The following is a 27,497-nucleotide window of genomic DNA, read 5'->3' on the forward strand; positions in this document are numbered from 1 at the left end:
CTTTACTTTGACTGCTATCACATGGGGTGGCTTGCAAGCCCCCCCATGTAATAGCAGATGGTGGTGACAGGTCCTCTTTAAGGTGATGCTGGGGGTCCAAAAGACCCTCAGTGTCACCTTTACACTGGAAATAAGCTATTGAAGTGCAGATCGCACTTCAATAGCTTATAGCTGGGCTGCAGGAGCCCAGAACTGACAGCACAGGGACCGGAAGTGATGCAATCTGCATCGCTCCCGGTCCCATAGAATGGGGAGGGGATCGATGAACGGAAGTTCGTCGACCTCCTCCCCAGCTCCCCGCGGACACAAAGATCGCCGGTCCCGGGCCCGTAGGAGGGGCAACGGAGCCCGGGAAGCACGGCGGGACGCAGAAGCGATCTGGCGACAGGTAAGTCGCCAGGATCGCTTCTGTTGTAAAGCCGACAGTCGGCTCTACAAGTTTTAAACAGACTCCCGGCGGTAAAAGTCGCCGGGAGTCTGTTTAAACAGCCCCGATGCTGGCGACGTACACTGTACGTCGTCAGTCACGAAGGGGTTAAAGCAGCATAGATTTGACTGGGTTTGGGAGTCCTTGTCCTACTGAAATGTAGGCCTAACAAGAGTCTTGGGTTTTTTTGAAGACTGAAACCGTATTTCTCTAGAACTCCTCTGTATTTAGATCCATCCATTTTGTTCTGAATACTGATCAATTTGTCTTTCCCTGCTGATGAAAAGTATCAAGACAAGGATTCCACCACCACCACCACGCTTCACAGTGTGGATGGTGCTCTCAGAGTAATGAGCAGTGTTGTTTCATCACACACATCAGTTCGTGTTTTGGTCTCGTCAGACCAGACAACTTTTTTTCCACATTTGCTGTGTCTCCTGTCCTTTTTGGGAGAATCCAATGGAATGGCTTTCTTCTCTAAAGCCCATCTTTGTGGATGTCCAGGTTATGGTTGTCCCATGATTGGTTACTTCCATATTGGCTGTGGATCTTTTCATGTCTCTCAGTTTTTATTATAAGCTTTTTGGTTTGCTTGTATTACTTGCTCCACTTATCTGGTTAAGTTTTGTTGGCTGGCTTCTCCTTGACGGCATTATGGCTTTGCCATATTTTCCTTCTTTTTTTTGTTTATGCGCTCTGAGCTACGTTGAAATAGTTGTTGTTTGATAACCCAACCCTTTGGGAAATTTGTGCTTAACTTGTTTTGATGTTCTCCAACACTCCTAAGGCCTTCCTGAAACAACAGGTGTATTTACTTGGCGATCGTGTGACACTTCAGTTGCTTACATTTGGACTCCGTTCAACTAATTATGTGACTAACAAAGTCTGCGTGAGTTTTTATTTAGGTGTTTCACATCAAAGGGGTGGAGATTTATGCCGTCAGTATTATTCAGTTTCTTATGTTGTTGTAAATTGTTATGACCGTTTTGGTGACCCTTAGTCCCAATTAAAGCCAACCTAATGCAAGTTGTAGTACTGTAACATGGGGAAGTCTCAAGGGATTGTACACTTGTGCAAAGAACTGTGTATTGGTTTGGAGTCTAGCAAGAACCCTTAAACCAGGAAGAAGAATATCATCCAGTAGTTCAAATATGGCAAATCTATAACAGTCATGGCCCAAAAATATTGTAACCCCTGCATTTCTGTCAGATGATGCACCAATTTGCGCTGGAAAAAATAGCCTAATCTGACATTCCACGCAAAACTCCAAAAATGGACTGGACAAAATTTATTGGCACCCTAATTAATATTTGGTAGCACAGCCCTTGGAATACATAACTGACTTCAATCGCTTCCTGTAATCATCAATTCGTTTCTTACATCTCTCTACAGGAATTTTGGACCACTCGGCTTTTACAACTGCTGCCGGTCTCTCACATTGGAAGGGTTTCTTTTCCGTACTGCTGCTTTGAGATCTCTCCACAGGTGCTCTATGGGATTCAGACCTGGACTCATTGCTGGCCAGTCCAGTACTCTCCAGCGCTTTGTCTGGAACCAGTTCTGGCGTGAGGTTTTTTTTTTTCTTCTCTTTAACCCCTTAATGACCAGTGACGTCACTGGCATCAGGCCCATTTTAAACTTGCAAAGGCGACTGTCGGCTTTACAGCTTATTGCTGGGCTTCAGGAGCCCATTATCTGACAGAATTGCAGGGGTGCAAAGATTTTTGCCCAGGAGTGTGTGTGTGTGTGTGTGTGTGTGTGAGAGATTTCACATGCACTGATCTTTTTGGTAGATTTGAAGTGTAGCTCTACATTTGTGAAAAATGTCTCCTTAAGTTGGTTATATTTATAGCATGTATTTTTAACTCTTGCATTGTTGTACCTGCTGGTGTTCTGTTGAAATAGACATGCTATAATCACATGATCAGCCCCAATTTTTGTAATAGGACAAAAACAGTTTGAAAAGGTAATGAACTAGTCACACTAGCAGGAAAGTATGTTTATTGTGGAAATTTGTATAAAAAGTACCATACATGAACACCACTCACTCGGTGTTGCCACTGCTGTTGTGGACATTTTAAAGGAATATTATGAGGCGATTTTTTTACTCAGCCTCATAATCTGAGCCGACCTGTGACAATGAAACTGTCACAGGTCGGCTCAGTAGATCGGGAAGTGAGAACACATACCGTCGCTCGCTCACTTCTCGATCCCTGCAGACTGATCCTCTAGCGCTGACTGGCGAAACGGACCGGGGAGGGGGCGGGCACAGCTGGCTCTGCTTCTGCAATCCCGAAGCTGGGTGGATCCAGGCAGTATTGTCGGTATCCGTCCTGGCTGCGGAGTCTTAGTATACCGCGAGCTGTAGCTTGCGGTATACTGAGCTTTGGGTCACGGGAGAACGCTAGTTTGTGTTCTCCCGTGACCCTTAGGAGAACTATGGGGAAAAGTATTATTCAGGCCTGGGCAAATTTCTCCAGGAGCTGGCTTAAAAATGTAGGAGCCAGCAAAATACAGCCAGCCAGTATATTAATGGCCCTTGTTAATGGGATGGGATGTCCCAACAAGCTCCTAAAGTTGCAATTGTATAATGTATAAAATGTGAGGGTAGATCTTCTAGACAGCCATACATGTCGGATTGAAGTGCTAACCCCTTCTTATTCTATCCAAAACGTAAAAGAAAACCTTTTGGAGTTGGTATTTGTATTGTGTAATATTTAGACTTTATCAGTTGAAAAGTCCTCAGTAATGTGAACCTTTTTTATGAACCTCTTGCCTGGTAGTATTTGCTGATGTTTATAACGCAATCATTGGAGTTTAAGGAATGTTGGTAGTGTGACTTTAATAAGAGCACTTGGAAAGGCTCTGATTTATGAAAACTGGGACCTTGCTATGTCATTATAGATGGACCATTAATCTAAAATATAGGCAAAATCAGTGTTTTGGCTTTATATGTAATATTCACACCTAGTGTGATTAGCGTGGAAACATGTATAACCTGAAGACTGCACTGCACTGTGACAATACTATTTGTAAATTTGATACAAAGATTTCCTGAACCTGCTAAAAAGCTTAAAGTGACATTAAACCCTCAGATTTTTTAACATAAACAATACTGTAATGTGCGCCTTACTGTAATCCATGGTTGTTTCCCTTCTCTTTGCTGCTCTTCCTTTTTAAATCCTTAGGTCTTCTCATGCTTGGGGAGAACTTCCCTTTGCAGCTGATTGCCTCTTCCTGTAGTGCTGGCTCAGGTTGTGAACCTACACACAGACACCATGTATCAATTTCAGAGACAAGGCAGTCTGCTGCAAAACAGAAGTTCTGCCCAGCATGAGAAGAGAAACAACCATGGATTACAGTAAGGCACACATTACAGTATTGGTTTATGTTAAAAAATCTGAGGGTTTAATGTCACTTTAACTACTCTACACGAAATACATACAATAGTATTTCTTTCCTTTTAGAGTCCTCAGATTTGGACAGCCGTGCCAAGTAGCACATCCAGATGGACACCACTTTCTCAGTTTGATATATAAACTATGGAAAGGAATACAGTGGTGTCCTCTCGATGAGCACTATTGCCTGTATTTATCAACTGCATAACAAGTAGATCTCAGAAAAACCATCTTTATGAAAAGACTACCAAAATGCGTTGAAGACTTAATACAGCATGTTTATCTTTTGGTGATTGTGGGTGGGCAAAAACCTAGCAAACCTCCCTCTGACTCCATGTTATCTAGCAGACGGTGGATGTGTGTTTTTGAGGTTTCATCATTAAATCCTGCTCCTGTTCTGGGTTGTGGCTGCTTGTGTTTGGCACAGTGGAGGTTTTCTAGTATTTGTGTGTTATGCAACCCGTTGGATAACCGCTGTAACCAGGCCATGGCATGACTTTTATATAATCAGATATGTAGCCGCATTTGGTCATCGGGTTCACGTAGAGCAGCTGCTGGTGCAATTGCTAGAGCAGTATTGTAGTGGTCACAAGACTTTTGTGTGTGCGCGTGTAGTAAGATTGTTAAAAATGTTTTACTGTCCGAGTGTAAGGAAATGAGATTGCAATGTTTTATGGTTCCTAGTTATTGGTCCACTGGATTGTTGTACTCTAGCAATAATCTGTGTTTTTGAACTTGCATATCAATGTCTTGTCACTTGTAGTAATCATAAAATATTCATTAAAAAATAGAAAATCGCTCTGCTACAGGAAGGCCTTGCTTGTGGTACTTTTTATTCAGCCGAAGTAAAGTAACGTCTTTGGAGCTGAAAGGAGAACTACGGCCAAACCTTTTTTTAGTGTTCTCTTTTGGGTCACAGGAGAAAATTTTTACTAATGCAGAGCCACGCTGCAGCCAGGAAAGATCCCAACAATATTGTCAGGATTCACCCTTTTGCCTGATTGACAGCTGACCCTGCCCCTCTAGATCCAGAGCCAGCTGTGCCCGCCCCTCCCTGGTCTGTCCCTCTGAGCACTGGAGGAACGCAGAGGGTAATCCCTGCGAGGAGTGATGACTGACGGTCACCGCTCTCTGCGTGGAGAAGATTGTGAACTGAGTGATCAACAGTTTGTGATCGCTCAGTTCTTGATCAGTAGAGTCAATATGCGACAGCTTCACTGCCAGACATCGGCGCTAACTATGGGGATGAGTGCATTGAACTCTGCCCGTTCTCATTTAATGCAGATTGTTGTGTCTACAGTGGGTTTGAAGCAGTGGGCTTCTGTTTACATGGTGTTCACATATATTAAAGGGCAACTTCAATGGTTGTGTTTCAGTTTTTTTGTTTTAAATCTTTGCAATATTAAAAGTGTGTGTGTATATATGTATATGTGTGTGTGTGTGTGTGTGTGTATGTATATATATATATATATATGTATGTATGTATGTATGTATGTATGTATGTATGTATGTATGTATGTATGTATAAAAAATACATACATACATACATACATACATACATACATACATACATACATACATACATACATACATATACATAATGTGTGTGTGTGTGTTCTGTAATACAACAGTGGAAACTTCACAGGGTTGACAACACTGCTGACGATTTTACGTCAGCAGAGGCACTGCGTTGTCAGTGTGTGTGTGTACTGTGTTTCCTTGTGTTGTAACCCTTTAAAAATGCAGCAAATACAGTGAGCTCCTAACTTTCTGTAGTGGGCTGACAACGCAGTGCCTCTGCTGACGTGAAATCGTCAGCAGTGTTGTCAACCCTGTCCAATTTCCACTGTTGTATTACAGAACACCCTTTTTGCAGTGGTGATGAGAACAGAAGGCGTGGTTCTGTAGTCCAGCAGAGGAGAACTAGGCAGTGCTGACAATACAGTTTGAGATTTCGGTGCAGCCTAAAGATAAGGATACAAAATATGTAATATTTCAGACTCCCCTTATATTTTTTTTTTTTTTAGACCTAGCATAAAATTAAATTTAATCACAACTACTGTATATTTACTACTGCACCCCAATACCAAGTGTGATTTTTCTTGTCTGTTTCTTTGGAATTAAGCAAACCTAATGAACTCTGTGCTGTTCAAGCTCCTTAACCCTGTTGCTTTCTTTTTATTTTTGTCTGCAGTTGGGATAATCCGATGTCCCATGTGTAATCAGGAGTGTGCTGACAAAGACATCATAGAAAACTACTTTGTGCGCGACACCACTGAAGTTCCCAGCAGCACTGTAGAGAAGCCGAGCCAGGTGAGTCCCATCTGTCGTATCATCTGGTCCAATGTCAAGGTGTAATCTTCATAATGAGAGCACAAACCAAAAACGTTTTTCTCCCACTCTGTGCAACACTAAGGCCCCGTTCACATGTAGCGACTTATTGTGCGATTTCCGCCGCGCGATATCGCGCATTTTTTGCGAGAAGTCGCCGGCTAATGATAGTCAATGGAGCTGTCTTAGCTCCATGTCGGGGTCGCAAGTCGCTTCTACAGGACCCTTTTTTTCAGCGGATTTTGCGCGATTTAGCTTTTTTCTATGGAGCCCGACTGAGAATGTTGCGCTACCGTCGCCGGAACGTCGCCCCAAAAGTTGCGCTATCCCGGCCGCTACAAAGGTATGTCGCTACATGTGAATGGGGCCTTAATGTGACGCTGAACTCAGGAGTTAAATCTTAAAACTGCATTCAAGTACTGCAACTATTATCAAAAATAGTTCAGGTTACTAGGTGCTGACACTGCCCTTGCTTCTGGAGGGGGGGTACTTTTGTTCCCCATTGTCCCTGTGTGTGTTTGTAAAGTAGTCACCGCTCCAAGATCACTCCCGTGATGGAATACAATCTGGCTACAAATTAGTAAACTAAACGTGAGATTGTAGTCCATCCCAGGAGCGAGCTTGGTGCAGTGACTACTTTACAACAAAAGTAGCCACCCTCCAGAAGGAAGGACAGTGTCGGCACCAATTCAGAGAGGATTTGAGGATCTACAGCCGAGTGATACACAAATAAGACACCTTCATGTTAATGGTTAAGGTACGTGAATGTATTTTCAAGATTTAAGCCTGAGTTTAGTACTGCATTAAGAGCCCAGTCACACCATATCCAGTGCGTTCTGGTGTGGATCGTGTCCAGAACGCGCTGCATCACATAGATCAAGCCGGGGCGGGAGGGGGCGTGTCGTGCCAGACACACACCCCGCCCGCATTGTGATCGCCCGCACCGGAACATGAGGTACAGGAATGCCCTCCGTTCCAGTGAAGTGCAATTTGAAAAAATGCTGCATGCATTTTTTTTTTCTTCAGATTGCACTGTAACGTAGGGCGTTCCTGTACCTTGTGTTCCGGTGTGGGCAAACTATGCGGACGGGGTGTGTCTCTGTGGTGCCATTGACATGAATGGCATCGACATGTCCCCTCCTGCCCCAGAACACTGCCTGGCCGGAACGCACTGGATATGGTGTGCGTTATCTACTTTTAATAGCGTATCCTTTTAATATGCATTTCCACCTTTTTTGTAGCCAGTTTGAGAAACCTCCGCTATGGGGTCTATTCACAAAGCTGCCGAAGGATCTAGCCGTAGCTTCGGCCCCAGGACCCCTTCATGTCCCCAGGATGTCAGAATAGAGAAAAAAGAATGTTCCCATTGAAATACATTGCTACGTTACTATTGGCTATTTCAATTTGCAATAGCCAATCGTAAACTAGCATTGTACCCGCCCTCTGCTGCAGTTCTCCATCAGCAGAGGGCGGGTACAATGCTAGTTTACTATTGCAAATTGAAATAGCCAATAGTAATGTAGCAATGTATTTCAATGGGAATTTTTTTTTTTTTCTCTCTATTCTGACATCGCTCCGTGTCAGAATAAAGAAAAAGACACGGCAGTGTTTCTCTCCTGGGCGACCAGGAGCCGGAGGCTCCCAGAGCGCCGGGAAAGTTTTTTTTTTTTTTTCTTTTTTTGACGGCAGCAGAGCCGCCGGACAATAGGAAACTATTGGGCGGAGCTAGCTTTCACTGCTAGCTCCGCACAATCGTGAAGCAAGCCGATGTACGGCTGATTTCAGCTGATGTGTGGCTGAAATCAGCCGTACCAGCCTGAAGTGAATAGCCGAACAGTGTTCGGCCCACTTCAGGTCGGTCATTCACTCGGCTGCCTACGGCAGCTTAGTGAATAGACCCCTATGTTTGTGTTCCCATTCACACAGCTATCCTAAATAGTGTTTAAAAAAAACAAAACCTGTTTCTAACCTTTTTTTTAAATTGTTTCTTTGGAGCAGTATTATAAACAACGAGCAGCTTCTATTAGAACAGATGGCGCTGTGCACATAAGACAGTCCTGCAGATCTAGTTTACAATTGATAATGAGTTCTGCCAGCACACTGGGGCTACCAGTGTTCCCATCATTTGGAGACATTACACAATAGCTGACAGGGTTCTGTCTGTGTGAACCTGGTTTGACTACCTGGGAGCCCCAGAGCTCTGTTGTGTGCACCCTATGCAGATGCTGAAACTCAACCATTCATCACACGGCGGTGACCATCTGAAAGCTTTCATATCTTTGCGGTATTCAGAAGTCCGTTCTCAGATCGGGTATTTTATTTTTCTCTCTTTAGCAAGCTTGCACAAGCTGTGAGGACAACGCGGAGGCTCGTGGCTTCTGTGTAGAGTGTGTGGAATGGCTGTGCAAAAACTGCATCCAGGCCCATCAGAGGGTAAAGTTCACCAAAGACCACACTGTGCGCCAGAAGGAGGAGGTGCCGCCTGGTGAGTGACTCATCATTATATTCTGTGACGCCTGACATTTCCTTTACAGGGTTAACTAACCACTTTAGCTCACACCTTTTCACCCATAAGGATCAGAGCAATTTTTACTGCTATCGGCTTGTTTGTTCAGCCAAAAATTTATATTTTTTGTTTAGACAAACCATTTTTTTAATGATCCGGTCTTAGAAATTATTATTTTTTTATGCAGTCCTTAGGCAACAAAGCGAATAACCTACTTTTTTCTTTTTTTTCTCACTGTTTAACCAGTTGCCGTCCGCCCGTAGTAGAAAAACGGACGGATACTGTAGATAAAATATAAATTTATATTCTATAATTTGTCCTGTTTAAAACTACAACAATGGTACTACGCATTGCAAAGTTATTTACAAATGGAATAGTCTTTTGTTTTTTTTATAGGGATGCACCGATCTGTCGGCCGCCGAAACATATTGGCCGAAAAAGGCACTTTTGGCATAATGCCGAAAGTGCAATTTTCCTGCTGATACAGCGGTGCATCCATGCTTTCTTTCCTCCTGCTCTGTGTCCCAGCTGGGAGGCGAGAAACTGTGATAGCCGAGCGCTGCGGGAGGAGAGCGCTTTGAGCGGCTGGCGTCTCCTCCCACACCGCTCAGCCTCCTATAGCAGTCCAGCAGAGCGGTGTGGGGGGGGGAGACAGGCTGCGCTGTCACAGGAGGCTTGGCTCTCCTCCCTGCACCGCTCGCTCAGCCTCCTGTGACATTGTGTCAGGAAGGAGAGTGGTACAAACAGTCCGTGATCCGTGATCGCTGAGTGTGTGTAGATAATTGAGGACATGGTATGGTTACTATATCCTCAATTATGCATGAATGGGAAGTGATCTACATCACCTCCTGCTCATTCATAGTTGTAGTTATAGTAACCATACTCTGTCCTCCATGTTATGATTGAACAGGAACACTCAGTATAGAGGATTCCTGTTCCTTGATAACAGGGGCTGCAGAAAAAGAGATTGCGGACTTTGTGTCCTCAATCTCTTTCTATTTTAAAAGGGAAATATTGGGGGTCTGTGACTCCTAATATTTCCCTGAAGCCCCTAAAAGTAAAAAATAAAAATATTTAATTGAATTAATAGAAATATAAAATATTTAAAACATTTGAAAAAATGTTTTTCGGTTTGAAAATGTCCATTTCGGTGCACCTCTAGGTTTTTTTTAAATTCTGTACTTTTTTGTTTCTCCTAGATGGAGAAACGTTTAACCATTTTACCTGACTTTTAATGTCTCTGATGTATTAAAATCTCTTTTAATCAAGTCTCCATTGTTCTACTTCTGGGCTGTTGAGCAGTTATCTGGATCAGCTACTCCTCTGCTCCACCTCCGGAGTCTGTGCTCGGACCCTGCTGAAGCAAAGATTGTGGGGCTTTTCAGTAATGTGACTCCTCTGGTACTGAGTCCCCAGACAACTAGTGTACTGGTTTGCTGTACACTATGCTTTGCAGGTCCAGGGTGGTGGCGCAGCCTATGGTGTGTGCCTAGTATGCTTGTGTACAGGGTGAAAAATTCCTACGGAGTTTGGCTAGTTGAAGGTTTTTCCCCGGCCCACCTCCATGCTTCAGGTTTGTAGAAAATCAGTATTAGAAGTAGATCACAACCACAGTGGGACCTGTGTACCAGCAAGTGCAAAAAATCCTGTTTTCTGCTTTCTATGAAACCAGCAAAGAAACTGAAGCATGACGGAAGTGGTAGGGCTTATACCAGGCTATCCAGTGGCTTTTTTTTTTTTTTGCCAGCGTCCGGTTTCTTAAGGCAGCAGTGTAACCCAGTTGTCTGATTTACTTCTGATCCTGTGTCCCTTTTTTAAACTCCAAAAAACGTTTGTTTTTTTTGTGTTTATTGATATGCAACAAGAGGAGGGGCAACACCCAGCATGTTGGGGAACACCAGAAACCTCAGTGCAGGCGGTAAGACAGCCAGGAGCGAAGGCTCCTAAACAGCTTTTTCTCCATAGGTGCTGCTTGATGCCGTCCAACACTTTAGTAGTTCCTATTCTTTCTGCATTATCTCTATCAGCGTGGGTTTGTGCAGTTAATTATGTGTGCTCAAATACAATACGGACTTATTTTACATACTGACTTGTATCTTTATAGAAGTTGGCGGCAACAGTCAGCGTCCGGTTTTTTGTCCGTTCCACAAAAAGGAGCAGCTGAAACTTTACTGTGAAACCTGCGACAAATTGACATGTCGGGACTGCCAGCTGCAAGAGCACAAAGAGCACAGGTATGGACTGGTGCTGCACCAATGAGAGCATAGTATGTCATTTTTGGGGGAAAAGACTAAAGTTTTATTAGCCTGTTCTAATGTGGCTGGTCAACCATGCAGAACAAATCCCAGAGGGGCAGCTGTCCGTGTTTTGTATAATGCATTTAAGGGGGGGGGGGGTCAGATTTGTCCGTCCGTCAGATCTGCCCACCCGTCCGTCAAATCTGCCCGTCCGCCCTGCCGTCCGTCAGATCCGTCCGTCAGATCTGCCCAATTAAGATAAATTGGACGGATGTGACGGGCGGCCCGTCAGATCTGTCCTATCTATCTTAATCGGACAGATCTGATGGACGGACAGATAGTTCTGTTTACATTGACTCACTGCTTTGTCACAGACACCCCAGCTTAAGTGAAGAAACCTTTTCTATGCCGCTGATGAATTGGTTTCTCTTGAAGCCAAATAATGTTCATAGATGCTCAAATATTTCTCTGATAATGACACTCTCCTGCCTTCTCCAAGCTCTTCACCCTTTTGTGAACGATCTAGGACAAAAGAGATTTTGGAAAGATTCTCCAATTCCCCTTTTACCAGCTCAGCTATGTTGTCCTAGATTGTTCACATTGTTCAGCAACATAGCTGAGCTGAAAAGTGAGCGGAATTGGAGAATTTTTCCGATCTCTTATTTTGTCCTATATAGTTTACTTCTCCTGCCCTCTCAACTCTTCACCCTTTTGTGAATCACCCTGTTAGGGGATAATTGCCTATCCTTGTGCACGTTTTTCATGTCTGAGCTGCCCCTGGCTGAACATGACAGTTCTTCAGAAACTGCAAACTTCAAATCACGAACTTTTCTATTTCAGGTACCAGTTTATTGAAGAAGCTTTTCAGAGCCAGAAGGTGATCATTGACACGCTGATATCTAAGTTAATGGAAAAGAACAAGTACATAAAGTTTACTGGAGACCAAATTCAGAATCGGTAAGTACACAAGGCATCGTCACTTCTCAGCATTCAAAATCGGAGCCCTCTTACCACGTAGGCCTAACATTTGTAAGTAAGGTAGAAGCTTGGTCCATTATGCAGAACATGTATTAGAACAGGGATGGACAAATCCCAAGAGCCAAAAAAGCAATGCTCCTTAAAAATGACAGCTGGCGCCTAACTTTTAGGTTTTCTTTAGTTGTATATGGAGCTGGCTCCTTAACAAAAAAAACATTCTGGATTGGATAGACTGGCTCCTGAACCAACCCGTACTAGAACTTCAGACTTCCGGAGTCCCTTTGTGCTTACACTGAAATAACATATTCAGTTAATCTCTGCCATGCATGCACATTTCCCCTTGTGGTTGCTTTTTAAATATGCTTCAGCTACAGAAAAGTAGTTTTGCCAGCAATCCTATAAGCTCCTAAGTTCCTGTTGTGAGCAGCCTCTGCTGCATTGCAATTACAAGCTCTGCTGTCAGTCCTACCCGGTTGTCTTCTGCTGGACTACAAATTACCTCCTCTTTTCCTCTTTATAGCATCTCCTCATCTTTGTGAGGAGGAGTTCTATAGTCCAAAAGAGAACTGGGAAGGGCTCACAACACTGCTTGACATTTCAGTGCAGCAAAGGCCATGCTTACTACAGAATTGTAGGAGCACACTGGATCTCTTTCAGGGTAAACAAGAATTTGGAGAGATGTACCGTATTTTGCGCTCTATAAGGCGCTCCAGACTATAGGACGCAGGGGTTCTGTGACAGCTGTAGTTAGTCACAGCTGAGACAGATGGCGCTGTGATTACACCGCCACGGTCTCGGTAATCATACAGAGCAGACGAAGAATGGACGTTGTTCGCCTGCTCTAGGGGCTCTATGGTGAGCTCCTATGCCGTGGTCACAGGTCCCCCAAAGGAGCGGACATTTTTGCCGCTGCTCGATTTGATACAAGTGATCTAATTATAATTAGATCGCTTGTATTAAACGAGCAGCGGCTCCCACTGCTGTACATTTAGCTCTGCTTGTCCGGAGCACCGCTAAATGTACAAAAAAACTACTCACCTGGCGCCCGAAACTGCATGTCCTGGGCGTCGGGCGATAGGGATTCGCACCATAAGACGCACACTTTTTTCCCCTCCTTTTGGGGGGAAAAAAGTGCGTCTTATGGAGCGAAAAATACGCTACTTTTGTTTTTTGGGTTTTTTATGTTCTTCTTTTTGCTCAGATACTTTGGTAAAAAAAAGTGACTTGAGAAGGAGGAAACCAGTCGAATGATTTTGCTAGCTTGCGTGACCAAATGTCTTCTATACCATAGTGCTCCGGCAGCACTATACAGTGAACACTCAATAGCACATCTCGCTCTGCATTTTATGAATGAAATGTAACATGAAGGCACAGTGTGGAGTATTCATTATTAGTGTCCACTGTCCATGATAAATCGGCCTCTTACGGGGGGCCAATTTATGTAAATTGGAATAGCTTTTTGCCTTTAACAGTTGCAGGGTTATCTTGCTGGAATTGGCAGTTGCTTGCTTGTTTCTGTTTACGCAAAAAATAATTTCTGCATGCAAATGCGATCCCCCAAGTTGGAATGGCACGACCCCTGTTTAAGGTTATACTGACTGTATTGCCGGCAGGATTAATATGCAGATTGCATCCTCGAAGCGATTCCATTACCCAGCTGCATTGCAGTCTCCTGTCTTCCAAAGCTGATCTATTCATTTACTTCCCGATGTCCTCCGCTCTGTGTACACAAGGCCGTTCATTTCATTAGAATATGCTTCAACCTTGACAGATTTTCTGCAGCAAAAATGTTCACTAACTTTTTTTTTTTCCCCCCTTACTACTGCAGAATCCTTGAAGTTAATCAGAACCAAAAACAGGTGGAGCAAGACATTAAAGTAGCCATCTTTACCCTTATGGTGGAAATCAATAAGAAAGGGAAGGCTCTACTTAATCAATTGGAGGTAAAACATGTATTTGTTATTGTAACAGAGTCCTAAAACAATTTGTTACTGACCATTTTGTACTAATGTTAAGTAGCTAGATACTACGTGAACCTCTGAGGGACCCATTTACTCTGGATCCATTGCATTGGAAATGGAAGGGCATCAAAAAGTGAATGGAGCCTCGTTCACACTGCTCCGTTCTATTGCGTTACGTTGTGCTGAAAAAAAGTAGAGCATGCACTACTTTTTTCAGCGTAATGTCACGAATCCGTAATGAACTAGCCCCAGTCATTTTTCAGTGCCCTTCTATTATCCTCCATTGAAAAAGGGATTGGAAGGTACAATTGCAAGTCAACGGACCCTCGGTTGACTTGCGATTTTGGTGAGAGTGTTCCCCTGACTGTTGGGGAGGGGGAGCACTAGAGTATATGCACCTCTGATGCAGAGACTGATCTGAATAGATTAGTGTTCGCTGAACAGCACTGTGGAATATGTCAGAGCTATATAAATATGCTTGTAAACAGTTGGAATTTTGTTAGTAATATTTTTGATTACTAACATTCTGAGAGTCTGAATTGAAATCTGGCCTTTTTTAAAATATGTGGATCCAGATTCGCTCGCTCAGCATAAATCCGTTCATAGAGCATGATGCTGCAAGTCAAAATTGTAATTGTGCATTAAATAGTTCCCGCCGTTTCATTTTTTTTACATAGTTTTTTTATTTTTTTTTGTTTAATCTGATAGAGAATACTGTGTACTGTGCTGCCACTGTGGCTGTTTAAGGGACATCTGCAAAGGTGTTTGGTCACATGGTCTTGGAGGAAAGGGCAGACCAGAATCCAGGATGAGATGTTTAAGCCCAACTCCGGGCACAGGCTGTAGAGCTCTTTGCTGTAAACTTGCATGCCATGATCAGATTTCCCTCCATCTCCCCACAAATTAAGTATTAACCTGCGGGTGGAAGTCCCCTTTCCACTGAACTTCTGTGTCTGCTCTTATAAACCTCAGCACTGCATTTGCATCCTCTCTCTCTTCCTGGTCAGCCCCAGGCTCCATTTTGTGATGGTCCGGGAGTAGAGGGGGACAGAGATGTGACCATAATGCGGAGGTCTGAGACCTGCAGTGCTACAGTCGGAGTGGGCATGGGAGTTCAGCGGGAGCCCGACTATAACTAGTAGGATACTTAGGATTTGAGTGGAAATGGTGGTATATCTCATTACAGCATGCAAGTTTACAGAAAAAGGCCTCTAGAACGTAATGCACTGCATTGAGTGTATTGTGCCTGGTGTTGGGTTTTAAGGCTGGCTTAGTCTGAAGGTTGTGATCAAACCTCTAAATGTGAGGGCCGCCTATATCCTATTTGAGCTATTATGGAAAGACCTTGGTACTAAGTTCACAGGGCTCTGCTTGTGCCAAAAACATTGCATTTGGTTGAACTGATTCTTTAGCCTTGTTCACAGCGATCGCTAAGAAAATGCTCCCCGCGTTCTGGGGCGGGAGGGGGTGTGGCGGTGCATTGAATTCCACGGCACCACTTCCATGCCCCGCCCGCAGTGCGATCGGACGCCTGGCAAAACTTTGCCTCCGTTCCACTGCAAAACGCAAAAAATAGGCTTGCTCTATTTTTGGCGTTTGCCATGGAAAGGAGGCAAGGCAAAGTTTTGCCACGCGTCCGATTGCACTGCGGGGAGGGGTCGTGGAAGCTGTGCCATGGAATTAAATGCACCGCCACGCCCGATGACGCGGGGAGCATTTTCTTAGCGATCGCGGTGCGTTCCAGCAGCTACCGCTCTGGAACGCACACGCTTTCGGTGTGAACAAGCCCTTAGTACAGTGATGAGATGCTACGCGTATTTTCAAATCCTCTCTTAATAGCTGACCCCATAAATATATACAATGGAAAAAATATCAGAAGTAATGGTCTTCCTTTTTGCTTTCCATCGCAGACCCTGGCAACGGATCAGCGCACAAAGCTCCTGAAGCAAAAGAACGAAGTGGAAGGTTTCTCCAAACAGCTGGAACATGTGGTGTACTTCTCCAAGTGGGCTGTGTCCAGCGGAAGCAGCACGGCATTACTCTACAGCAAGCGGCTTGTAAGTGTTTAAATGGCAACTATTTTACTTACAAAATTCAATTGTAGAAAATCATAGCACCAGGTAACAAAATCTGTATCCAACACTGGGGGAATTTATCAAAACTGGAGCAGACAGAATGTGGAACAGTTGCCCATGGCAGCCAATCAGCATTTCTCTTCAGTTTGCTCAGGTAAGATATGAAAATGAGACGGAGAAGCTGATTGGAGCAGATTTGCACTGCAACCAGTTTTGATAAATTCCCCCTACTGTATGTTAAAGGGGCACCTGTCAGTACTTTGAAGTTTGCATGTCACATTATTCTACAACATATAATTTATTTATTTTTTTAGCTTATTAAAAAGCCATCTTTGGGTGGCAGTTAGTGACTGTACCTGGGCTAAAATGTCAGTCTTTTGCAGGCAGGAGGAAGCATTTGCTTAGTCTCCTCTCCTCCAGCGACCAAACTGCATAATTGACATGCTACAAAGTTACTGTACAAAGTTGAGAGGTTGCCACAGGGGCTGATTTCTCAGACACTGAACACAGCTAAGAACTGAACAGGCACCAGGATTTACATGATAGCGTCATCTCTGCTGGTATCATAGTCCAGGAAATGTATAGTGAGCCTGGATGATGTCAGAACAAGAAGGCTCTTATTTCCTGGCTGCGATTGCCTTATTTATGTGCCTTAGAAAGCTTTCCATTTATACATTGAATCTCAGTCTTTGGTTCTTTATGGATCAGCGTTGAATATTCCAAATGATTATTTTATATGGCGCAGATTTCAGGCGCTCTTTTCTCCATTAGGATTCCGTAATGTCTAAATATTACATTGTAGCTAAATTCAGACAAAATTCCTGTGGACCCCTTCAAAGAAAGCCGTCATTTAGATTAGATTGGTTTCTGATGTCTTATACATTTTGTATGTATATCAAAATCAGGTAAGAGTGTAGATTTGTGTTCATGCTCTCAACAAAAATTCTTTTTGTTTCCCTCCCCTCCTTTTTTTTAGATTACCTTTCGCCTCAAACATTTGCTTCGCGCCCATTGGGATGTGGTTCCTGTGACCAGTCGTGTCCAATTTTTGTGTGATGCAAATTCCTGGGCACAGCATATCTTTAGCCTAGGTATACAAGTCCTCTATATTCATGTGTGACCACTGCAGGGAAATCTCACCATTGTGGGAGGGGCAGAGGCACAAACTACTGCAGGCAAATCTCACCATTGTGGGAGGGGCAGCGACACAAACTACTGCGGGGAAATCTCACCATTGTGGGAGGGGCAGAGACACAAACTACTGCTTGGAAAGATCACAATTGTGGGAGGGGCAGAGACTGTGGCAACATTTCTATACATATGTTTGTGTGATCCCTTTGCATTTTTGAAAGTGTGTGTGTGTGTGTGTGGATTGCAGTTTTGAAAGCTTTTCTATGCCTAATGTGTGTGAGGACATTGCATTGTTTTGGAGCTTGCTAGAATATAAAACAATGTTGGGGGTTGTAGTCATGGATTTACTACCAAACCAGTAAAATACTCTGTTTTACAACTTTAAAGAATCACTCCTAATGAGTTTCTGGCATTGATGTAGGGTCACTGGTGATTGAAGAGGGAGATCCAGCACAGCAGACAGCTCTTACAGATGGTAAAAACACTCATGGCACAGCACCCAGCAACCAGCTGTCCAAATTCCCATCCCAGATCAGCCTGGCGCAGCTCCGCCTCCAACACATGCACCAGCAGCTCCTCGCTCAGCGCCAGCAGCAGGCACAACGCCGTCCCAGTGCCAATGTCCCACCACAGCCTGTGGGCATGAACAACCCGAGAGTACAAGGACCCATCCAACAGCCGCCACAACCTGGCAATCAGGTAAGAAGCAGATCTAATACTGTTGATGGAGTTTTTTATATAATGCAAATATTTTTCTTTTCAGTAAAGGTTGAAGAGACTACTTTATGGTTTTTAACAAATTAGCTTCTTTTTAAAAAAAAGCTTTTGACAGTTTTTTTTTGTGTGTACATGGCTGCATCTCCTCTGTCACAGTTGACCAGGTCTTCTCCATGAACAGAAATGTTAGATGTGAATGACTGAATCTAGTCTGGTTTTTTTCAGCAGGTCCAACGGTTTGTGAATATCCAAAATGTCAATCCGCGGGCCAACGGCATGGTACTATCCAATCAGCAGGTCCGATTCCCGCACAACGCACCTCCTCAACAGGAAATTCATATGCAGAACATGCCCAGGAGACCTGGGGGACCCAATCCTATTAGAGTGACCTATGTGCCCCAACATGCCATGAAGCAGGTATGTACTCCAAATGACTCCATATAGAGACCGTGTGAGAGAATGAGGGGACACATCGGATTGGTTACTGAGAGCAAAATAGCAGCTCAAATTTGCACATATTCAGTTAAAGTAGTATTAAACACACTTTTTTTTTTTAATAATAATCCAGATCAAACAAATTTGCTTTTAGCCACCATGTTCCCAAACCGCTCCAACTCTCTCAGCTCTGCTTCCTTAAACCCCCTATTTGAGTACAAGATCACAAGGGACACCACAGTATCCAGCATCTGTCCATCTATTATCTTGGTGAAGGGAGGAGCAGGGGAGTGGATTGGCGTGCTGTACCTGCGTGTTTGTGGAGACACGCATGGGTGGCTCTGAGCGTAGCCGCCCTAAAACATGAAATCGGGGCCAGTGCTCGGGGGACCAGCTGATCCTGCAGTTAACTAAAACTTTTGAACCTTTTATGGAGCAGAATTCATTGTAAGTGATTTTAATTAGCATTTGAAATGGCTTAAAAACATGTTGACTTTAACGTCACTTTAAAGCACAGACACCATTGCGAGATGTGTTGGGTGTTGAGTTCACTAAGTGCGAATTACTGATTTTATGTATTTTTTTTCAACTGCTATGACATGTAGTTGTTTCTTATAGTAATCTATCTAATATATCATTATCCCGAAGTGGCAAGTCGCTGGAAACCAAACCATGGTCAACTCAGGCGCTGGGAACTCCCTTACTCCGTCCAGCCCAACAATCACCAGTGTGGCCGGAGGTGACGGAAAGGTCTTCCCTTCCCCTGTTATCGAGTTGGTGTCTTCGGCTGCCAATTCCTTTAACCTCCCACCGCTGCCCGATGTAAGTATGACATCCTGGCACTTCCTACAATCACATCCATGAAGTATAAGTTGAACTTCTGAAAAGCTGAATTCACCAAACGAGATGTTTCATTATTCACAGATCGACAGTACAGATAACATTATGGTGGACAAGATGATGCGGAAAGATGGTAGAATGGACAACCACCATCAGAGAATGATGGCTCACCGAACCGTCCAATCGCCAAACTCCTCTGTGCCTTCTCCAATAGGTGTGCCACAATTTTTTTTTTTTCTTTTTCCAGTAACATATAACCATGATATAGGTTTTGTACTTGGACTGTATTATGGAATTGGGTAAAAAAACAGCTGAATAGACAGCTGAAATACATAAACTCACCAAATATTTTTAGGAACACTATACCAGTACTGGGTCAGTCCACCATCAAATCTTTGAGACATAAATTCCTCATTCCACAAACATTGTGTGAAATTTTACTCCATGATGGTACAATTGCATCATGCGATTTCTGCAGATTTGTCTGCTGCACATGCATGTTGTCAGTCTCCCATTCTATCACATCCCAAAAGTGTTCTATTGGATTCAGATCTCGTGTGTGTGTGTGTGTCCGGACGCCCTTCAGCACAAATCAAAATTCATTAGACCAGATCCTGTGCCGACTGCATCCCTCAGCTTTCTGTACTTGGCTAGCAGGAACCCGGCATGGTATTTATCTGTTGTAGCCTGTCCGCCTCAAGGTTCCACATGTCGTTCCTTCTGAGATGCTCTTCTACTCGGCAGGTTTACAAGAGTTATCTGTGTCACTGTAGCCTTTCTGTTAGCTCCAATCAATCTGGCCCTTCCCCTGTTGCCTCTCTCATAAACGAGGCATTTCCATCTGCAGAGCAGCCTTGTTTTTTGCACCATTCTGAATAAACTGTACAGACAAAAATTCCAGGAGACCAACAGTTACAGAAATGCATAAACCAGACTATCTGGTACCCAATTTCATGTCACAATCACTGAGATCACATTTTTCCTCCATTCTAGTGTTTGAGGTGAACAGTAAGTGAAGCTCTTGATCTGTATCTGCTTGAGCTTATGCATTGCATAATGGTTGAACTTACAAATTCCACTCAACACCTGTAACTCAATCCATATATTGTTTCTGGTGCTAAAACCTGAACTTTTGTGCTGCACATTTTGCTAGTGGCAAGCAGTAAGGAATGCGTCACATTAGTGTCTGTTTTCTGCTAATACAGGTTCCTTGGCAGGTGTTCATCCTCCAATCCGTTCTTCAAGCGCGTCCAGTGTGGGCAGCCGAGGAAGGTAATTTGTGTTTTTTAATGAAATTCACTAATGACAAAACTACATTCAAAGCCAGCATTTTCTGTACTAAGGGAGAGTTAAGAGGTTTAAAAGCCACTTAAAGGTTGTGAAGTGTGTGGAATATATTTTATTTGGCAAGCTGGTGCTCTGCATGCCTTTTCTTTGCTGAACGGTAATTAATACCCACCCATGGTGACCCATAGCGTTATACTGCCACTGGAAGTCTGCTGGGGAGGCCTAGTTAACACCTATAAGAATTGCTTCAGCAAACTGTCCACAGTATTTGGCTCTAGTGTAGACTGGGTGTAATTTACTGTTCTTGCGTCATTGAATCTCATGTTTATATCAACCCCTCCTCAGTTCTGGATCTTCCAGCAAACCGAGCGGAGGAGCCGACTCCACCCACAAAATTCCAGTTGTCCGCCTGGAACCTATCCGGATCAAACCAGAGAACAACACTGACAGCGACTCCCTTGAATACCCTGTGGTGGTGGTAAAACAAGGCAACCAACGCCCACAGCAGCGTCCTAGGAATGTAAGTGATGCTGAGGTGGATATTCTGTGGGCTTATTTTTAAGAACTGTAGATCTGGCTTTATGTGAATTAGCAGCAGACAGAAGCCACCTAATCCGTTACTGACCAATAGTAGCCTTTGCAATGGCCTGAAGGCGCATTATCTTACAACTGGGATCGATTAGTCAAAATGGTCTGATGGTGCGAAAACTGAGAATCTGCATGTCTCCAGCGCTGGTCCCATAGGAATGAGGTGCTTTCTGTCTCATATCTTTTTGGTGTTTGTAACCAGGAGAACAGTAAGTGCCTAATGAATAGTGATACCTCCCGTTTCTCATCCAATCTAAAATAAAAGTGAACACTGTCCACATCTGTGTGACATGCAGAGGGGGTACCACCACTGCCTGACCAAAATCTAGAGCTAATGAGGTCCACAAGTTCTATGGCGCCTTTGTACAGCTGCACAGTGTGAACAGATGGGATATCCACTTCTGAAATTATTGATACATGTTTGGATGGTGACATGAGGTATAGACACACACATTGACTTTGACCCAGCTTATGTCTCCCATTCTTCTCCAACCACCTCGGGGCCTCTCTATAGCAGATTTGTTGATGAGCTGTCTACTTCCCATTCATTCCTTTATACATCTTTAAAGAAAAACAACTCTGTGATCTTGGCAATCTTCAAATCTGTTTTCCCCGACACCTCTGCTTGTGCCTTTAAACTGGGACTTCAACCAAATGTCTAAAAACAAGGATAAAATACATATGCTCACCTGCTAGATTTGTAATTGTGGTCATCCATTCTTGTGATGCACGCTCCTGGTGGTCTGTGAGATCATTCTGCTGCTTCTTGATTTAGCATTGGGACCTCCTGGAATGACACAGGTGGGCCCTTTTATACTTGGCAGGAATAGCGCGGTCTTACTACAAAGCAGGATATCTCTAAAAGGAGGAGCAACTAAAGTCGCTTAAGGTGGAATGTTGGCAAAGATAGCTTAGTAAATCTCAGCCACCTTCTTGTTCTTCTTTTTTTTTTTCTTTTTATATAAATGGCAGCATAAAAGTTTGAAAGGATAAAAATTAGTGAATATACTTGCCTTACCCTCGGCTTCTGCCCTACACCGGTGTGACATCTCAGTGCTGGTAAGATCCTCGAATGTTGAGTACAATTCACCACGACCTACAAAAATTGGCATGCATATTACGAAGATATCCACCTAATAAACCTGCAAAATGTCAGATCCCTAGCACATCTGGATCATGGTGAGGGTAAGAACTTATTGGCCTCCCCTCATATTCCTGATCTTGTGATCCGGGCTTTTATTGGAGCATCTTCTCGCAAGATTTGGGGGAATCGGCATTGTCCGGGGGGTCACGCTGGAAGAATAGTGATGTACGGAAGTGCCTTTTGCAATCCACAAATAGTGCTTTTTGCTTTTTTTTTTTCTTTGATGCCTCTGTCACTTCTGTTTTGTCTATGTAATAATCGTTTGTCTTTCCCCGTAGCCTCAATACTCTGGAAACAGCATTTTAACATCCATGCTTCTCGATCGAAATGCCAATCGCACTACCAAACCAGACTTTGCACCGAGAAGGGACACTCCTGATAGTACCGGCGACCGACATGTTATGCATCAGAGTTTGTACCAGCGAGCCAATGACTGGGGCTCCCAGGATCAGGTGACCGAAAGTGGCGGGAAGGAGGATGACCCTAATGAAGATTGGTGCGCGGTGTGTCAGAACGGAGGCGAGCTACTGTGCTGTGAAAAGTGCCCCAAAGTTTTTCACCTCTCCTGCCATGTGCCAACACTAATGAACTTCCCCAGGTAAGGAACAATCCGGGGTGGTGAGGTGCAATGAGCACATTGGATTCTGTAGCTAATTACAGTTTACTGGTTTATGACTAAACTGGCAGAAGCATCACATTCATTGGGCCTCATCAGGGCCGGCCTTAGGCCTTTAGGCGCCCTGTGCGGCCACGGCTCGCACACCCCTAAGGCCAGCCCTGGGCCTCATTTATAGTAACTTAACAGAACTGTCTATCTCAGCATCCACCAGTCAACTTCAAACTCTCATCAGCTATCAGCAACCAGCAGCTCTGTCCAGAGACTGTTCCCATGTGTCAGTTTATTACAGCAGGTTGGTGAGAAGGCCCAGCCCTTTATTGCCTCCTCTGTATCCTCTTGTCCTGGATAGAATGTCATTGTACAACCCTCAGCTAAAGTGAAATTATATTTTAGTAGAGATGCACCGATACTTTTCAGATACCAGCGCCGATACTAGGGTGGCAGAGGTTGCAGCTGAGACCGGGCTCTGGCTCTCCACCACTGTCCTGAAATCATTACTCTGCATTGTTTTAGAAACTGTCACATGACAATAAATAAAAATTTATCTGTGAGTACTTGGGCATGCATCAGTACTTGTACTTGGAAAAATGGTATCGGTGCAACACTTATATATATTTATAAAACCAAACTAATACATTTAAACAGATGTACAAATCCCAAGCTCTGTGTGCTCCTTAACAATGACAGCTGCCTCCTAACTTTGCATTTTTCTCTAGTCTTGGAGCTCAAAGTATCTGTACTTGTACCGAGTATGGTACTTGGTATCGGTGCATCTCTACTAATTATATGACAGAGTTGTTTTTGTGGCTTGTCTCCTGATTGTAACTCTATAAAAATTGCTCACTTCATTTTTTGTTCTTTTTCTCATAGCGGTGAATGGATCTGCACTTTTTGCCGAGATCTTTCCAAACCTGAAGTGGAATATGACTGTGATGACCCATCTCTGGCAGAGAAACTGAAGCTGGGGGGTGCCACTTTAATGGCACCAATGGACCAGAGGGTAAATGTGCCTGTATGATAAAGGGGGGGGGCGCGGCACTGCCACCGCGTCGCCTGATCTACTAGGGAGGGGAACGGCTTGCCCTGGATGGCCTGCCAGGGAAGGGAACACGTCCTGGACAGCCTGCCAGGTAGGGGGCAAGCTATTGGAGCTTATTACAGATTTTTCTGGAGTTTCCCTTTTTAATAGAACTGGGTGAACAAAAGTGTTCAGAAGTTTCTATGGTCCCAGATGATCTGACAGTGCCACAGACACATTAGCTTGTAGCAATGTATCAATAGTAGTCAGGCTGCAGTGTACTGGAATCCTCAAGCTTGTGTCCTAATCTGTAAACTCTTTTTTTTTCCAGAAGTGTGAAAGAGTTCTCTTATACCTCTTCTGTCAGGAGATAAGTCTGGCCTTCCAAGACCCGGTTCCCCTCACTGTGAGTACCATCATTTGACATCTTCCTCCCCCTTTTTTTTCCCCAGTTTTTTTGCAGCACAATAGATCACAATTGTATATGGATTTTTTAAAAGTGTGTGTCTGTGTCTGTGTCCTGTCCTATCCTTAGGGTTTTTGTAGACTGAAGTTGTTTGTTTTGGTTCGACACAATGTAAATTTAAATTCCCATTTACCTTGATGCTTTACACTTCTCTGGATGCAGACAGTCCTGTAGAGCAGTGTTGGCATTGCAGGTCAGTAGCAGTCCTTTCCTGTGTTTGTGTTTCAGGAGCTCTGTGTTTAAATGATGAAGGTAACATTTGACAAATGCCCGTATAGAAAAACAATAAAGGCTCCTGTTTGGGAAATATTCTTTAACCTCTTGCCGTCCGCCCGTAGTAAAAAAACGGACGGACGGCACTGCTGCATCTGAGGGTTGCAGTCTCCAGACGGCAATTTTTTTCTGCTCGCGCGCGCCCCCTAGCGGGCACGCACGGGCAGAAAAGACAAAATAATGAAGTGATTAAAACATACCCACCAACACGTCAGCAGTGACAGCAAAATATCCATCAGACCCTCCAAGGTCTCAACATCAGGTCACAATGAGAAACGAAGAATCATCCACCATCACTGGACAGATCCGTGGTGTAGTATGCGCTTACACTTTCGGGGATTAGCACCCCCTACATCAGAGCAGGAGGAGGATTCTTTATTTCTCTATGTGGCTCATTGTGACCTGATGATGAGACTTTGGAGGGTCTGATGGATGATATTTTGCCGTCAATTCTGACGTGTTTTCAGGCATGTTTTAATCACTTCATCATTTTTAATAAATATTTCACAACCAGGAAACTTTTCTTGTTTTCTATATTTCTAGATGAACTTCAAGACCCCCCTGGGTGATACTGAGAGGGTTGCCCCCAAGTGAAGTTCTTTTAGGATCAAGCAGTATGAGGATAACTGACGCCGGCTTAATCTGTGTAGTTGTGCAGAAACGCCCATCTACACAAACCTCTACAAAGTAGAATCTCATACTGGCTGGTGTGTGTCCCTTAGAGACTTCAGAGCGGAGATTTCCACAGCAGAATTCTCAGCACAAGTTGGACAGATGTTACAAAGCAAAATGATGGTGTCACCGTTTCAGGGTGGACTTCTACATATAAATAATTGGGCAGTCCAGCCATGCCAGAGTCGCACCCTTATTATGGAAGTACAGTAAATCTTGTAGGTGGGGCAGAGACGTGACTACTGCTCAGGGAATGCACTAAAAAAACAAACAAACTGAACAATCCGTTATGCTTTTTATATTTAATGCTTGGGGGTCTTTTTTACTTCAGGTCCTTTTTTAATTGTTTTTCTTCAAGGTGCCCGACTACTATAAAATTATAAAATGGCCAATGGACTTGTCACACATAAAGAGAAAACTTCAACTGAACGGTTCTCCTCACTACTCGCACCCGGAAGAGTTTGTGAGCGACATTCGCCTGATTTTCAAGAACTGTGCAGAATTCAATGAGGTGAGATTGGCGTCTTTTCTAAGATTCTTGTGTAAGTCTGTCCACTCTGCTTCTTCCCCGCAGCCCCCAGTGAGATCCGTACCTAGGAGTTCAAACTTTATTTTTCAGGATAGGTTTGAATCTAGATTATCGACTTCAGGGAAATGACAACACTCGCAAAGATGACATTTGAGATGTGTTAAACTTGTTGATTGTTTTTATAGGCACACACCCATTTATTTTTATTACATTACCTTCTGTATGAGTGAAGAAATTATTTTTGCCTCGAGACCTCCTCACAGGAGCTGCCAAGGTCTTTATTGCAGCAAGCGATGATAATGTTACATTGTTCAGACGTTGAGTTGTAGTTCATATAGTGCATATTCACAGGGTGCATGAAATTGCATCAGTGCATTGAGGAAGTACAACCTATGGACGACTTCAATGAATAAGTTTACAATCTTTTAGATCGATATAATTGCTAGGAGCGGGATCGAACTTATGGAAATGTAATATAGGAATACAGATTTCTTTTTCAGTTTTCAACCATAGGTACCCTTTAAAGGAGAACTATGGGGTCAGTGTTTTTCCCCATAGTTCTCCTTAGGGTAACGGGAGGACACAAACTAGCGTCCTCCTGTTACCCTAAGCTCAGTATACAATACTGAGCTCAGTATACGGTATACTGAGACGCCGGAGCGGATCACGACTTAGATGACGATATCCGCCCAGCTGCGTGAGTGACCAGCTGTACCCGCCCCCTCCCCCGTCCGTTCAGCCAGTCAGCGCTGGCAGATGGGAGAGGGGAATCCAGCCCCTCCCCCTGTCACGGCAGAGAGCCGTGACAGGATCGAGAGGCGAGCGAACCCGGTATGTGTTCGCTCACCTCCCGATCTACTGAGCCGACCTGTGACAGTCTCAGTGAACTATCACCTCATAGTTCTCCTTTTAAGAGTTTTTAGTGAATTGAGTGAATTGTTCCTTTTTTTCAAACCGGCAATGGTTTTTTTTCATACAGCCTGACTCGGACGTGGCGAACGCAGGCATTAAACTTGAGGCGTACTTTGAAGAGCTGCTAAATAAGATCTATCAGGACAAAAGTTTCCCCAAAATCGTGCAGAAGGACAACTGCGAAGAGAGCGAGGGCTCCGATGACGAATGTGTTCAACCGCGGAAAAAAAGAAAAGGGGACGAACGGATGTTTTTCAGATGAACTTCTTTGTGGGAAGCCGTGTACAGACAATACCTTTTAGCTGTTTAGAACTATTTGTGGACTGGCTGTGAGCCTGTGACTCTTTCCCTTCAGGCCTCAGCGTGTTGCGTTGTGTCGGCGCTCCCCTGTGAAATGACAGTTGCTGACGTCGGGAGGGATCGGAATCCTCACGAGTGTAGAAATGCGCACACCGGGACTTATATACTCTCTCCTTAATTTACTGACCTACTAATTCTATTATTGGCCTCAGTTCTGGATGATGTTTTATTCTCGCTGTCCTGAAGACGCAGCTGATCCTTCGACTGCTATAAGAAAGAAACGTTACTCCAAATTCCGCTATCAACTTGTTTTGCCTAGATGGTATCTGGGTGGAATTTGTTTGTTGGCCTCACACTGTCGCAGCGCCATTTCACACCAAATGAGATTTGTCTCTTTAGAGACCGATGTGAGATTTTCCTTTTGATTTATTCAACTCCAACCAGTTTATATGCCACCTTGTTTGTCTGCCGTTCAGGACAAGTTGGCACCGTTTTGTGATACAGTATTAAACAACACGGGGTCATGTCCAGAGTTTTGATGTAGTTCCTCCCTCACTATTTCTACCGTTGGGTCCGTTTATTTCCAGTTTTCAGGAAAAAAATAAATAAACCGATTGTGCTGTTAAAATGTTTAATCGACGCTCATCTTTTAA

At 43.9% G+C, this 27,497-nt stretch overlaps 1 protein-coding gene across 3 annotated transcripts in view; it reads left to right on the plus strand.

Moving 5' to 3' along the window:
- The window catches only part of TRIM24 (tripartite motif containing 24), a 59,656-nt gene extending 32,390 nt beyond the window's left edge, over positions 1-27,266 (plus strand). Inside the window, exons 6-24 of one of the 3 annotated variants that reach the window (XM_018569425.1) lie at positions 6,020-6,138; positions 8,491-8,641; positions 10,767-10,896; positions 11,740-11,856; positions 13,706-13,820; positions 15,749-15,895; positions 16,890-17,004; positions 17,466-17,623; positions 17,990-18,178; positions 18,845-19,018; positions 19,121-19,252; positions 19,889-19,892; positions 20,242-20,308; positions 20,669-20,843; positions 22,334-22,653; positions 23,545-23,674; positions 24,024-24,098; positions 25,462-25,614; positions 26,612-27,266. In XM_018569425.1, coding sequence (XP_018424927.1) covers positions 6,020-6,138; positions 8,491-8,641; positions 10,767-10,896; positions 11,740-11,856; positions 13,706-13,820; positions 15,749-15,895; positions 16,890-17,004; positions 17,466-17,623; positions 17,990-18,178; positions 18,845-19,018; positions 19,121-19,252; positions 19,889-19,892; positions 20,242-20,308; positions 20,669-20,843; positions 22,334-22,653; positions 23,545-23,674; positions 24,024-24,098; positions 25,462-25,614; positions 26,612-26,806 — 2,666 coding nt within the window. In that variant the 3' untranslated portion in view covers positions 26,807-27,266. Of the gene's footprint in view, positions 1-6,019; positions 6,139-8,490; positions 8,642-10,766; positions 10,897-11,739; positions 11,857-13,705; positions 13,821-15,748; positions 15,896-16,889; positions 17,005-17,465; positions 17,744-17,986; positions 18,179-18,844; positions 19,019-19,120; positions 19,253-19,888; positions 19,893-20,241; positions 20,309-20,668; positions 20,844-22,333; positions 22,654-23,544; positions 23,675-24,023; positions 24,099-25,461; positions 25,615-26,611 lie in introns of all 3 variants that reach the window. The other 2 variants (XM_018569424.1, XM_018569423.1) reach the window with 2 other exon arrangements.
- Positions 27,267-27,497: the final 231 nt, after the last annotated feature.

Source organism: Nanorana parkeri, unplaced genomic scaffold (assembly GCF_000935625.1).
Source record: "Nanorana parkeri isolate BGI_ZX_2015 unplaced genomic scaffold, ASM93562v1 scaffold1332, whole genome shotgun sequence".
NCBI lineage: Eukaryota > Metazoa > Chordata > Amphibia > Anura > Dicroglossidae > Nanorana > Nanorana parkeri.